General features: G+C 20.6%; 4 protein-coding genes across 9 annotated transcripts; 1 reads left to right on the top strand and 3 right to left on the bottom strand.

Moving 5' to 3' along the window:
• Nucleotides 1-2,369: 2,369 nt before the first annotated feature.
• On the bottom strand, nucleotides 2,370-6,814 carry LOC412850 (SWI/SNF-related matrix-associated actin-dependent regulator of chromatin subfamily A containing DEAD/H box 1 homolog). 2 transcript variants are annotated; one of them, XM_396302.7, is made up of 12 exons: nucleotides 6,616-6,814; nucleotides 6,229-6,356; nucleotides 5,841-6,022; nucleotides 5,554-5,782; nucleotides 4,559-4,892; nucleotides 4,198-4,472; nucleotides 3,983-4,120; nucleotides 3,582-3,905; nucleotides 3,184-3,485; nucleotides 2,910-3,122; nucleotides 2,722-2,828; nucleotides 2,370-2,612 (listed from the first exon to the last, which is right to left on the bottom strand). In XM_396302.7, exons 1-12 carry the CDS (start codon nucleotides 6,719-6,721, stop codon nucleotides 2,458-2,460), a joined length of 2,493 nt encoding a protein of 830 aa, XP_396302.3. In that variant the 5' UTR covers nucleotides 6,722-6,814; the 3' UTR covers nucleotides 2,370-2,457. The 2 variants fall into 2 exon arrangements, with proteins under 2 accessions (XP_396302.3, XP_016766803.1); XM_016911314.2 differs by having other exon boundaries at nucleotides 5,841-5,969; nucleotides 6,616-6,716.
• On the top strand, nucleotides 6,758-9,362 carry LOC412851 (lysophospholipase D GDPD1-like). 5 transcript variants are annotated; one of them, XM_026439525.1, is made up of 8 exons: nucleotides 6,760-6,841; nucleotides 7,475-7,698; nucleotides 7,788-7,830; nucleotides 8,024-8,205; nucleotides 8,274-8,494; nucleotides 8,581-8,714; nucleotides 8,782-8,899; nucleotides 9,014-9,139. In XM_026439525.1, the coding sequence occupies exons 2-8, from the start codon at nucleotides 7,575-7,577 to the stop codon at nucleotides 9,137-9,139; spliced, it is 948 nt and encodes a 315-aa protein (XP_026295310.1). In that variant the 5' UTR covers nucleotides 6,760-6,841; nucleotides 7,475-7,574. The 5 variants fall into 5 exon arrangements, with proteins under 5 accessions (XP_026295313.1, XP_026295310.1, XP_026295311.1 ...); XM_026439528.1 differs by lacking the exon at nucleotides 7,475-7,698 and having other exon boundaries at nucleotides 6,758-6,841; nucleotides 9,014-9,343; XM_026439526.1 differs by lacking the exon at nucleotides 6,760-6,841 and having other exon boundaries at nucleotides 7,407-7,698; nucleotides 8,295-8,494; nucleotides 9,014-9,359.
• A 1,990-nt stretch (nucleotides 9,363-11,352) lies between these two features.
• Nucleotides 11,353-12,276, bottom strand: LOC102656758. Its single transcript, XM_006560482.3, has 2 exons — nucleotides 12,074-12,276; nucleotides 11,353-11,716 (listed from the first exon to the last, which is right to left on the bottom strand). Coding segments are annotated over exons 1-2 (312 nt in total). The 5' UTR covers nucleotides 12,076-12,276; the 3' UTR covers nucleotides 11,353-11,406.
• Nucleotides 12,277-12,426: 150 nt separating this feature from the next.
• Nucleotides 12,427-13,271, bottom strand: LOC724628 (protein mago nashi homolog). Its single transcript, XM_026439678.1, has 2 exons — nucleotides 13,048-13,271; nucleotides 12,427-12,969 (listed from the first exon to the last, which is right to left on the bottom strand). The coding sequence occupies exon 2, from the start codon at nucleotides 12,942-12,944 to the stop codon at nucleotides 12,504-12,506; it is 441 nt and encodes a 146-aa protein (XP_026295463.1). The 5' UTR covers nucleotides 12,945-12,969; nucleotides 13,048-13,271; the 3' UTR covers nucleotides 12,427-12,503.
• Nucleotides 13,272-13,595: the final 324 nt, after the last annotated feature.

Genomic DNA, 13,595 nt, shown 5'->3' with positions numbered 1-13,595 from the left:
TTATCATGAGATGAAATGGTTGTCGAAATTATTATTCGTCATTTTGAGCCGAATTTTAAAAATCTTAAAGTATCTCTTTAATTATTCTAATTGATTAGCAATTTTCAATAATTAACAAGTAACAAATTATCATAATAATTGCTATTTTTATTCATATTTATATTCTATATGAATAAAAAAAATGATATTATTTTATATTCGTCAATCAAGTAAATATAACAAAGTAATAAAGAGGAAAATAGAAAGATTGCCAAAAATTCTGATTATCATTTTTTTTTAATTTTATTGTTTATTCAAATATTTCTATAGAGAATATTTATAATATTTTTTTCTAGTTTTTTTAACGAATCAAATATTTTATTCCATTTATATCATTGTTTTGAAAATAAATATAATGGTAATATTTTTATATAATAATTTAATGTAATAATAAATATATAAAAAATTAATTCGATCAATAATAATTTTTTAAAAAAAAATTTTTAAAAACTCATTCTATAAAATTTTAATTTTTGTCATACTATTTATCTTTCAATATATCATTGTATCCTTATTTAGACATGTGAAAAAGGGCAAATATTAATTTATTAATAATCTGCTGCAAATTTGATGCATGTTTTATTTTTAACTGTTTCAAAATACTAGAAACTCGTGGGATCCCACTGCTTTTCTGTTATATTTTATATATTTCGTTTTTCATTTTTTTTTCTATTCTTCATTTATTTTTCTATTTTTGTTCTTTTATATTTAATTTTTTATTTCTCTTCGTGCTCTCTTTCTAATTTTGTATTTTGATAATAATGAATTTTTTTGACTAAGAAAAACAATATATTGTGATAAAATATTAAAATTATTTCATATATAATATTATAAATTTATGAATCAAACTACTTGGAAATAAAATTATATATTTTACACATCTTTTCTATTTGACTATAGATTTCACTAAAGATTTTCATTTAATAATTGGAATTATAATTACAAAAAATTATAAAATATTATCGAAGTAATATTATAGAAAAGTATTCTAGTTTTTATAATAGTTCTATCAAATTCTATCACTTCAGATTCTGATCAGGGAAACTTGCGGCTTTTAATTTACGTCATAGATTATCGACACTAAAAGGTGTTAGATAAACGTAGAATTATCGTATGTAGTTTGTGCAATAAATCATTATTTCTAATAAAAAAATAATATTTTAAACATTATAAATTTAATTACTATATTATAAATAATATGATATTTTTAAATTTGAAAAATATTTCAGGAATTTTTCTTTTATTGTTATGCAATTTTAATAGTATATTGAGATCTCAATTTTAGTTAGATCATTAAGAAAATCTATTTATTAAAAAAATATATGTTTTAAAATTGTATTAATATGTACATGAACAATCTTTCGATAAAAAGAATTGAAAAGTTTATAATTTACATATAAATAGATATAAAAGTAGATAAATAATTTAAATTCATTTCTATAATATAAAAAAGATAAAAATAATGATGAATTTAAAAAAGAAATTAGAATATTTATATAACTTATTATTTTTTAAAAATTATATCAAAATAAATTGGATAATTTGTACAAATAGAAAATAATGGAGAAAACAAGTCAAAATCATATCAATTTAAATTTCAAATAATTATAATATTATTCGCATAATTTAAATAATAAATATAATTACTAAATACTTTAAAAATTCATAATTTCTAAAATAGATGCTTTTATTATTTTCATTATTTGATTATAAATTCTTAATTTATTTAATCTTTTAAATTTATTAAATTTTTTGTAATTCAATCAAATACAACCGTATATTTTATAAGATAATAAATTAATTCTGATAAAAGGTTTATAATATCTTTAATGGTTTTGTACAAAGATCAAGTTATTTGTTTAGGAATGTGTATATAGTAATATCAAATAGTTTGACATCATTTATATGAATTTCTTCTTTTTGTTCATTTTCCTTCGGCATTCTGTATTATTTTTGTGTAAATATTAAATATTGTGCAGTCTTAATAATTGTTTTAAATTTTCTAAAAATATATCATTAAATATTACAATGTCGGACACAAAATATATGAATAAATCTAAAATATAAATTAAAAAATGATGAAATATATAAGTGATGTACAAAATGTCAAAATTAATTAAGTTCCATATTCCAATTCACAAATAATTTAAATTGTGCACACATTTTTAATAAACTTCACGTATGCAATGATTAAATAAAAAAAAGCAAGAAAGTTTCACGTATATGATAATTAATAATCAAATATGAAATGCAACCTTAAGACAATATTTATATTACTTTTTTTATTTTCTTCTTTTCTTTTTTCGTTCCTTTTTTTTTAATCCTTTAAAGTGCAATTGTGATACTAAACTTTATCACAAAGATTAAGGATGCATATAAAAATGCTAGCAAAAAATATGTTTAGATAAATTATCACTTTCAAAATTCTATATTACAATTTTCTTCACCATTTAATAATCCATTACTCGTTCTTGCATTTTTCACGGGAGATAGCGATAACGATTTATTATGATCCAATCCTAATGTCATCTTAAGTAACTTTAACACACTCTTCTTATCTGTACTTTCATTTTCTACAAATAATAATATACATTATATAATTATATTATAACATATTATACTGTATATGTATATATATATTATATATATTACATTATAAAATGGAAAATTTATAGTGCTTACCTTCATCACCTGTAATCTGTTGTTCAAGATGTAATTTATCTTGAGCTATTTCATACATGCCTTCTTCTATAGTATCTTCACTTAATAATCTAATTATGCTAACTGATCTGAAAATAAATTTGAATATATATTTTTATAGTTTATGACTTTTATGTTTTTTTAATATTATTCAGTAATTAAAAACATACCTTTTTTGACCTACTCTATGACACCGATCTTCCGCTTGCTTATCATTATACGGATTAAAATCAATATCATGAATTATAACAGTATCGGCAGCTGTTAAATTGATCCCCAAGCCTCCAGCTTTTGTAGATAGTAAAAATATGAATATATTTTCGTCTTCCATATATTGATTTATCAAACATTGTCTATCAGTTACTGGTGTACTTCCATCTAATCTATTTTCATAAAGGATTAAAAATAATAAAAAATATAAATAATAAAAACTTCAAAACAGACCTTAAGTACGTTTGTCCTCTAATTGTTAAATATTCTTCTAAAATATCTAATATCATTGTAAATTGACTGAAAATTAACACTCGATGTCCTTCTTCTTTTAACTTCGGTAATAATTCGTCCAAAATCTTTAACTTTCCAGCTTCAGGAATAAGTTCTTGAGGTAAACCTAGTCCAGCTATGCTCTTATATGTTCTTGTTAATTGATTTATTTGATAATCCGACATCCACTGTAAATCTTCAAATACATAATCTGCATTTTTCTGCTTATATGAATGCTCTTTTGCTAATCTACTCGATATTACCTAATATAAAATTGTAAAAAATTTAAATTTCATATTATAAATTCATTCATATTAAAGTGACAAATATTTTTTATTATTTTTAAACTATAAATATACTTTTAACTTGGATTTGTTGTAATAATCTCGCACTAAAAGCGGATGATTAGCCAATTTTCTTAACTGCATCATCATTCCAATACCGTTTACCTCCGTGCTTTGATCAGCTTCAGCCGAAAATTCGGCAATTAAATTAGTATACATTTTTTGTTGCTTCTCTATCATTGGACATTTAATCATTCGTTCTTTTTTTTCTGGTAAATCTCTAAGAACTTCAGCTTTCAAACGGCGAAGCACAAATGGTCTCATGATTTGCTTTGCATTTTTCACTTGTTCTTGTTCAAACAATGGCTGTTCAGCATTTTTCTTAATTGATGGTAATTTCTGTAATATGTAAAATTCAATTTCATGTAAATATATAATTATCTTATATAAATATTATTATTATATTTAATACTTACAGGATTCTTTGAAAATAAACTCTTTAAATCAGCTTGTTTACCAGCAAATAGTGAAGGCATCACAAATATTAAAAGCGACATTAATTCCAATAAATTATTTTGCAAAGGAGTACCTGTTAGGAGAATTCGATGTTTAGCCTGCAAAATAATCAGAGTTATATAATTTTATTTATTTCTTTAGAAAAACATACATGTATGTAATATGATATACATACATTAATTCTAACAAGATTTTCATATCTAATAGTACCCATATTTTTTAACATATGAGCTTCATCGAAAACAACATAATAGAGAGGCATAACACGAAATAATCTCCGTTCTTCCGGTGTACTACTAATTAAATTATACGTAGTTAATAAAACATCCACATCATCCAAATCACCGTTTCGCCAACCAAATCTCATTTCTTTTCGTTCTTCTTGAGTACCATAATATTGTACAACTTTTAAATCAGGAGACCATCGTTCTAATTCGTTATTCCAATTTTCTATATAAATAAAAATTTTATAAATAAGAATAATATAAATTAATATAAAATAATATAAAATAAAGAAATCTATAATATTTATTTACCCATTGTCGAACTCGGAACAACGATTAAGTGTGGTCCATCTTTTTCGCCTTTGAGACCAGATTCTTTTAAATATGTAAGAAAAGCTATTACTTGAACTGTTTTTCCTAAACCCATCTCATCCGCAAGTATACCATTAACATTTTGTGCATGCATTACAGCAAGCCAATTTAATCCAACCATTTGATATGGTGCTAACTTTAAATTTGGTGATAATCCTTTTGGTTGCCTTGTAATAGCCGATGCTCCTGCAGCAACAGCCCTTTCAATATTTGTAGACAAACGTAGACATTTCTTCATAAGAGCTTCTACTGCATGTCTAGTAGCTAGCAATTCCTATTTTATTATAATAAAAAAATTTAGTATATATACAAAATAATAATATATAAAATATATTTTTTTTAATATTATAAATGGCGACAATAAAGCATATTTTATTCAATAGATTCTAAATATAATATAATATTTACGTGATATTAAAACGACTGACATGATATAACGTGACTTTTATGATATATAATAAAAAAAATAATTAAATAAGTTTGTTATATTTTAACGATTTTATTTAAAAAAAATGAAAAAATATATATTTTTCATATATTTTTCAAATATATGAAAATTTGCTAATTATATCGCAAATGTTTAATTTGAGTTATCATCTTCTTTTATAACGCTCGGCTATCGCTAACACATATCAACTTTCTTACGAGTCCGATCGTCAATTTTTAAATATATATAAGTGTTATACTTCTCAAATTGCAAATATAAAAGTTATACTTCTTGTAAAAAAAATATGTTTTCTAATTATATCGTGATTTAATTTATATTTTCTATTATAAATAAAAATATTTGCAATAAATATAACTATTATTGTTGAATCTTTTTACAAAATTTTTCCAATAATATATTACAATGATCATTAGTCTATAATAAATAAATTTTATGATTCAATCTTCAAATGGAAATTAAAACTCTTACAATTTCTTGAATTGTTTACCTGTGCTGAATTCAAAAGTTCTGTATCTAGATACTTATTGTTTTGGAACTTTTGAACTATGTCTATCCAATTTTCAAATGGCCTTGCTTCTATAATAGCATTTGCTTTTTTTTGAGAACATTGAGACATCAATAATAATTCTGATGTAAGAGCATTTTGCATAAATTCTAAGACTGCTTTCTTATCAGCAGTAAGCTCATTAGATATTTCAATATCTGAATCTTCATCACTATAAAAATTAAAAAATAAATATTAAAATTAAAACATACAAACTTTTAGATACATACCTATCAAATACTTTATCTTTAAAACTTGCTTCATCTGAATCAATATCTATATCTTCTTCAGTGTTTAATTTTCTTCTTTTTTTCTTATTGATTCTTGAAGAGTTTTTAAAGGTTCTTTTTCGATTATGTCTGGAAATTTCATCACCTTCTTCATTATTCCAATTTATATTATTAGGTATATCCTATATAGTAATGAATAAATAGTCTTATTTAATATATGATTATTCATTATTAAAATAAAAGATATCATTTATATGTATACATATTAATACATTATAAATTAAATTAAATATATTATATTTAATTATTTTTAATATTTCATTATTATTAATATTTTAATAATACTGAACATATACTTTATAATAATGAAATTATAATCAATAGTTACCTTCTCTGTAGAATCTAAGGAATTAGATTCTTTAGTACTACCAGCATCACTATCGCTATCTTCAATTATATTCACTGCCTTACGTCGAAATTGTATCTCAGATCCCATTAAATTACTATCATCATCCGCTAAATAAAAATATTATGATTATTTATTTATAATTTCATTGCAAAACAATCAATAATATTTCCATCTACAACTAAAAGTACACAAGTGTATTTTTTCTATATTCTTTATTTTTAATTTTAAATGCAAGACAAACTTAAAAAGACAAACTTAAAAAGACATAATAGTCATATTAGAAATTATTCTTGAATAACACAACAAGAAATGGACACCGGTTTTATTGACCTAAAAATTGAAATTCGAAAATAAAAAAATTCTTACACATATTCGATGGTTTCAGTTGTTTCTTCTGAAATCGAAATTGTCGTAAGTTTCCCGAAAGACTTGAACTGCTTGCATCTGTTTTCGGCGAATTCGAATCCGACATCTCGTTAAACGAATGAGAGACGCTGGCGAAAACACATTTTTATGAAGGCAGCTTTTAAACTTGTTTGACAGGTGCATTCGTAAAAGCTCCGAACTAAGAAAAGAGATAGATGTCCAACAGGTTAATATAGTTACCTATTTCCTTATAATTTCATATTTTCCTTATATTTCATTTTTGAATTTTTAATGATTTACGTAAATCTTTCTATGACCATTTATTTTTTATTTTATAAGAATCAAATAAAAAAAGAATATTAAAACTATTTGAAAAAAGTTATTAATTATACAAAGTATAATTAATTAATTAATTAATTTAATATAAATGAAATAAATTTATTATAATTAGAAATCATTTGAATAATATAATATATATTTTTTTTATGTATTTTTTTTTAAAAATAAAATATAAATATTTGATAATTAAAATTGATAATTGAAATCAATAATTACACCAAAAATTTTATTTATATTATAAAGACTTGTTCAATATACATTGTGTCTATTCTTCCAAATTTTTTAAATAATAAAATTAAATAAAAACATAATAATATATAATAATATAATTTTATATACTTACATATATACTTATATATATATATTTTTTAAATATATAATTATGTGGAAATTTTTCATATGATTTCACCCGAAAGATTTCGTAATTATAATATTCGTTTACTATTATGTCAATTATATTGTAACTATGCACGTCATGCAGTATGTTAATCATATGAAATTTTTGTTTAATTTCTGCTAGCTGTCAATTGAAACATTTATCTTCATGTTAGTCAAAACTGATTTAAATAATAGCATGTTTAGATATGTTATATGCATAAAAAACAATAGAAAAATATAAGATGTTGTTGTATACTTTAGTAGGAGGTTATATGTTAACGTCAATGATACTTTTTAAATATCCAACGTTATTACATAAAAAGAAACAAGTGAAATTTATGTGCCATCATATTAGCCACAGAGGTGGTACGTTTTCGAATTTTCAGTGATTTAATAATTGATATTATTACATACATAAAAGATACATTTCTTAACAAAAAAAAATTACTTTTCAGGGGCAGGTGAAGGATATGAAAATACAATGCACGCCTTTAAACGGTTAGTTTAAACTTTTATTTATTATCTCATAATTATTAAACACAATGATTAAATATAAAAAATGATAATTAAAATGAAATAAATTAAATGGAATAATAAATTAAATAGAATAATAATAATAAGTATTAAATAATTATTTTTATACTTTTAATTACATATAATGATTTTTAAAACGTTTTCTTGTTTATTTCAGAGCAGTGGCAGTTGGTACAGAAATGTTGGAATTAGATTGTCATTTAACAAAAGATGGACAAGTAGTTGTATCACATGATCATAATCTTTTACGTAGTACAGGTACGAATAAAAGTATTTCAGAAATGAATTACAGAGATCTACCTCTATTAAAACCACGTCTTCCAATAGATTTTGATCCAGGTATATTTATATAATTTTTAAAATTATATATGTTTGAATAAAATGATTTAAAAACTATAGTTTCACAGATGTAGAATATGTTGGTACAGAAAAAGAAGAAGATAGACGATTTGCATTATTGAAAGAAGTATTTGAAGCATTTCCCAATATACCAATTAATATTGACATTAAAGTTAATAATGATGAACTTATAACAAAAGTATCAAATTTAATTAAAGAATATAATCGAGAAGAATATACAGTATGGGGAAATTTTAGTGATGAAATAACACAGAAATGTTTTAAAACGGTAATTAATATATATACATTAAAATTAAGATAAATTGAAATACTAAGTCATAATGATATTAATTTCATCAATTATTTTTTTCACAGAATCCTAATGTAAATTTATTATTTTCTATGAGACGTGTAACTCTATTAATAGTTTTCTTATACACTGGTTTATTACCATTTATACCTTTAAAAGAAACACATTTGGAGATATTTCTACCTTCTATTTATTTGAGGTGCTTTGAATGTTTTATTTGATAATTTATTTATTTAAATTACTCAACATTTATTGTTTTGTTACAGATGTAAAGGAAATCCGAATCCAACATATTTACCTTTGGAAAAAGTAATTGTAAGAACTCTTAATGTACTTCTAATAAGACGTTGTTTATTTAATCATTTAAGAGCTCGTGGTATACATGTAAGTTGTCTTTGAATTATTAATCAGAATAATACTTTAAATACGCATTTAAATATTAAGAAAATATATATATATAATTATAATGTATTAAAATATTGAAATATATTATTATAGGTTTATTTTTGGGTTTTAAATAAAGAAGAAGAATTTAAGAAAGCTTTTGATCTTGGAGCTACTGGTGTAATGACAGATTATCCTACGAAATTGAAATTATTTCTAAATAATTTTTCTATTGAGTAAGATATTAAATGCAGTGAATACAAATAATATTGATATATATTAGGTACATAAAATATTCATTGATTTATTTCCAAAGAATATATATACTATTATAAAATATTACAAAAGAAGTAAAACCTTTAGACAAACAAATGCTATAAATTATGAAAAATATATTTTTATTCTATGCACATATTAATAATAATTAAGTAAGTAAAAATAGCTTATTTTTAAAAAAAATTACATATAGCACAAGCAAAAATAAACTACAAAAATTGCATAATAAAACAATTATTATAATACTACAACTTACTATAATAAAACAATTTTTATTATACTATTTAAAATAAAAAATATAAAATTATTCAAATTATAAAATTATTAAAATATAAAATATTCAAAAAATATTCATAGATGTTGATAAAAATATGTTGATAATCTCAAAAATATTTTCGGCCATATTCAAAAAATTCGATATTTTGATATGTTTGAAATAAAAAGTTCAATAACTGTAAAAATATTTTTATAAAATGATTATTAATTTAAATTTTCATATTAATATAATTAATTGTAAAACATATTTTATCATTATATCAACTAAATGTTAATTCATATTTATATAACTTTAAATATTAATTCACATTTATTGCATGATTATTTTACTATTTTATATATATTAAAATAAATAAATTGAGATCCAAAGTCGTTAGTAAGTCGTAAGTATATAATTATTGATATCGCACATAGATTTTTATTATTTATATAAAATTTTTTGCAGTATAATACATCTATAAGTAAAAATATATTAACAAATTTGTGAATAATTTCTGCCAAAAAATTATTTTTTTAATTTAATTTATATTTATTATTATTAAAAAAGTAATTCAAAGTTTTAAAAAAATATACACATATATTACACATATATAGAATTTATATATCGTTATCTTTGTTCTAATATCATTAATATTAGAATTTTTAAGGAAATTTGAATTTTGAATATTTCTAATTTTGAATAATTTAATACTAAAAAATAAAAGAAATATTTGCAAATTTATAATTAATTAAAATTAGATATTTGTCTAATTAAAATAGCATATATAAGAAAATAAATTCCATTATTTATTAATAATTATAAATATCTTTATATAGAATTGTTCATGATAATTAAAAATTAAATCAGGTATATGATATTAGAATAAAAGAATCGATATATGTAAAATATAAAAATGAATAGGAAACTTAAATATAAAAAATAGAGAAACGAAAAATTAAATCACTAAAAAAATATTGGACTTATTAATGTAATAATATAATATTACTTTTTCGCATTACAATCTCGAAGATACAATACATGAATTTTCGAAAATTCATAATATTTCAAATTAGATTATATAATTTTGTTTAATGAAAAAAACAAATGAAATATATAAAAACCAAATAGAATATGAACATATTTTAAAACTGTTACAATTTAAATTATTAATATAATTGAAATTTAACAAAAAATCTAATAGGAACTAAAAAAAATTTGGAATTATCAAAATTAAATGAGTAAAAAAATCGTACGTGTTGTACTGTGCCATTCTATTATTCATTTTCTTATTTCTGCACAGTATATATATATATATTGAAATGATCATATATAATTACTAGAAATAATTATAAAATATAAGAAATCATTTATTATCTGATTACAATGAAAAATGTTATGGATTTTAAAATAACTTATTATTATTTCAAAACTTATAATTCATTATTTTAGAAATTATTTGAATAATATATTCCTTTCTATCAGTATTATAAAAAAAATGGCTAATATTAAAAAAAACAAAAAACATAAGAAGTTATTATCTATTAATATATTTTAAGTTTTGTACTGTCTTAATTATCATTTCAAAAACAAATAATTTGCAAACAATTCTTAATTATAACTTGTATAGAAAAAATATTTATATTATGTATAAATCTGTACTTTTATATTTGGAATAAATTGTAACATACTTATAAACTTTTATAATTTGATAATTTGTACATAAAATAATGGAAAAATCACATCTTTTGATCAATAATTATTATTATATTATATTTTTATATACTTATACTTGTTATTGTTGATTCTTTGTGTAATTTTGAAAATTTTTTTGTATTTATACTATTTATTCAGTTTTGTATTGCACAATTTAATGTAGAATAATTTTATAAGAAATACATTTTATTTAAATATATAAATATCTATAAAAAAATTCTTTTGTATTCTTTTCCTAAATATTTATAATTACTATTTGTACTTAAGATTTATTACATTTATGGTATAATATAGATTTTGGTTTCTGAGTACAATCATTAGGCATTTGTGTATAAGTAAATACTTTGCCTTTACAATAACAACAAAATTGTTTAGAAGGATGAGAATCATTAAAATGTTTTTCTATGTAAGAATGATTTTCAATAACTATACTCATATTGCAAATATCACAATATATTTTTGTTGATCGAAATCTTGAGTGTACTGAGTCAGTATCAGTGCGTTGACTCAGTCGATCTGAATATTTATGACTTGAATTAGTTGCTTCAATATTTTGTGAAGACATTTTATTCCTACAATAGAAAATTGTGATTATTACAATAAATAATATTTACTATAATATAATTTTATATCTTAAAATGATTATATGAAATTTATAAATATATTTCTTAAAATATTGAAATAAAAAATATTAAAATTTATCGTATATATATTTAAAAAAATATATTTAAAATTTTAATGTTAAAAAATACATATATATTAATTTAATATAATAAAGAATTTAAAATAAATAAATTGAGTATAGGTTAAAATATAATTAAAAAAATAAAATGAAAACTACAATTATTATAAAAATATATGCATTTTCAAATATTTTTGAATTTTACTTTTATATAGGTTAGAAAATTATAACCTTAAATCATACTTACATGAGATTTTCTTTTATTAACTATTAGTGACCATAATAATTAGTTTTCGTTAATTAACATATTTGTTTATTTTATTATATTATCAAATATAATAGTAACTGTATCATTTATAATTACTTCTTATCTTTTATCAATATTTTATAATAAAATCATATTAGTGTCAGTTTCATTCATACATTTATAGACAACAATGAAAAATGATAAGTGAAATTATGATTAATCAACTAATTTTGATGATTCATTACTTTTATAACTTAACATAAAAAAATCTTAAAATAAATCTTATCTTAACATAAAAACATATATCTTATTTAATAAATTTTAATATCATAAAGATAAATAAAAATACAAAATTAATTATAAATCATGTATTTTTTTAATATGAAATAATTAAGATTACTTAAATTTGTAATACATAATAATTATACATTTATATAGGTTTTATTTTAAAATGAAGTCCAATAAGAGAAAATACTAAGCACTTCAAATCTTGTACAAGATAATAGAAACATCTTAATCCTTCTGGATCTCGTGATTGGTTTACATCTAATAATGAACCAGTTTTTGAAGTAGTAAATGATATATGTTCATCACCAATTACTATTTCTAATTCTTGACGTCCAACACGGTCTGGTTGTGGCCATAAAGAATCATCTTCTTGCATTATTTCAGAATCTTGAATAATCCTTTTCAATTCCTCCATCACACATTGATGCACATATGCTTCTTTTCGAATCATTGTATCATTTTTGTAATTTGAATTATTTGCATATCGCAATTTACCGTCAGGTCTAAATTCAAATTCGAGAAATTCGTGACCAAATTTTCCTTTATGACCCACATAATAGCGTATATAAAAATCTGTTGACATTATGACAACAATTTATTGATTTCACCTAAAATGATAAATTCACAATTAATATTTTAATATATTAAAAACGACATTTACAAATTACAGAGGTTATTTTATATACCTTAATATTTTTTTTCTTTTATGCAATAGACTGATATTATTGTTTATTCTATAAAGATATAAGCACAATTCTTTAATAATTTTAATAAGTTTTTAACAGTGTTGTATTGTTACACATGGTAATGTAAAACAAATATTTTCAAACAATGGAAATATATCGTACATTAAACTGTAAGTGTGAGTGTTATAGCATTATGGTTGCCAAGCCACAAAACAAATAAGATATAGAATAGATTTACTATTAGTGGAGTTTTGTGTTCTAAATTTTGTGTCTTCTAAATTATTAATCATATTATACTATCATAATTCAATTTTTTTAGCATATTTTTAATATTTTAAATTGGCTATAAATATTTTATTATTTAATAATTTTTAAAAAAAAATCGAAAGATGCATTTGATGATCGAAGTAATTAAATCAAAATAATATTAGTCCTCATGTTTCAATTCAATAAATGAATTATATAAAAAAAAAATAATTTTTTTATATAATTTAATTTTATTTAATTTTTTTTTATTTTTATTTTTAATATTTTTAAACATATAATTT

The sequence above is a fragment of the Apis mellifera genome, linkage group LG3 (genome assembly GCF_003254395.2).
Source record: "Apis mellifera strain DH4 linkage group LG3, Amel_HAv3.1, whole genome shotgun sequence".
In the NCBI taxonomy this organism is placed as follows: domain Eukaryota; kingdom Metazoa; phylum Arthropoda; class Insecta; order Hymenoptera; family Apidae; genus Apis; species Apis mellifera.
The sequence above is the reverse complement of the archived record's forward strand: the minus strand, read 5'-3'. Positions and strand labels throughout refer to the sequence as shown.

What these genes read in the sequence shown, in the direction of transcription:
- LOC412850 (XM_396302.7), bottom strand. Translation starts at nt 6,721, where the DNA reads ATGTCGGATTCGAATTCGCCGAAAACAGATGCAAGCAGTTCAAGTCTT. An exon ending in AACTTTTGAATTCAGCACAG is followed by an intron (nt 4,893 to 5,553) that starts GTAAACAATTCA and finishes ATAATAAAATAG; the next exon opens with GAATTGCTAGCTACTAGACA. An exon ending in CATAGAGTAGGTCAAAAAAG is followed by an intron (nt 2,829 to 2,909) that starts GTATGTTTTTAA and finishes ATTTATTTTCAG; the next exon opens with ATCAGTTAGCATAATTAGAT.
- LOC412851 (XM_006560476.3), top strand. Translation starts at nt 7,575, where the DNA reads ATGTTGTTGTATACTTTAGTAGGAGGTTATATGTTAACGTCAATGATA. An exon ending in TCCAATAGATTTTGATCCAG is followed by an intron (nt 8,206 to 8,273) that starts GTATATTTATAT and finishes ATAGTTTCACAG; the next exon opens with ATGTAGAATATGTTGGTACA. An exon ending in TAAGAGCTCGTGGTATACAT is followed by an intron (nt 8,900 to 9,013) that starts GTAAGTTGTCTT and finishes ATATTATTATAG; the next exon opens with GTTTATTTTTGGGTTTTAAA.
- LOC724628 (XM_026439678.1), bottom strand. Translation starts at nt 12,944, where the DNA reads ATGTCAACAGATTTTTATATACGCTATTATGTGGGTCATAAAGGAAAA.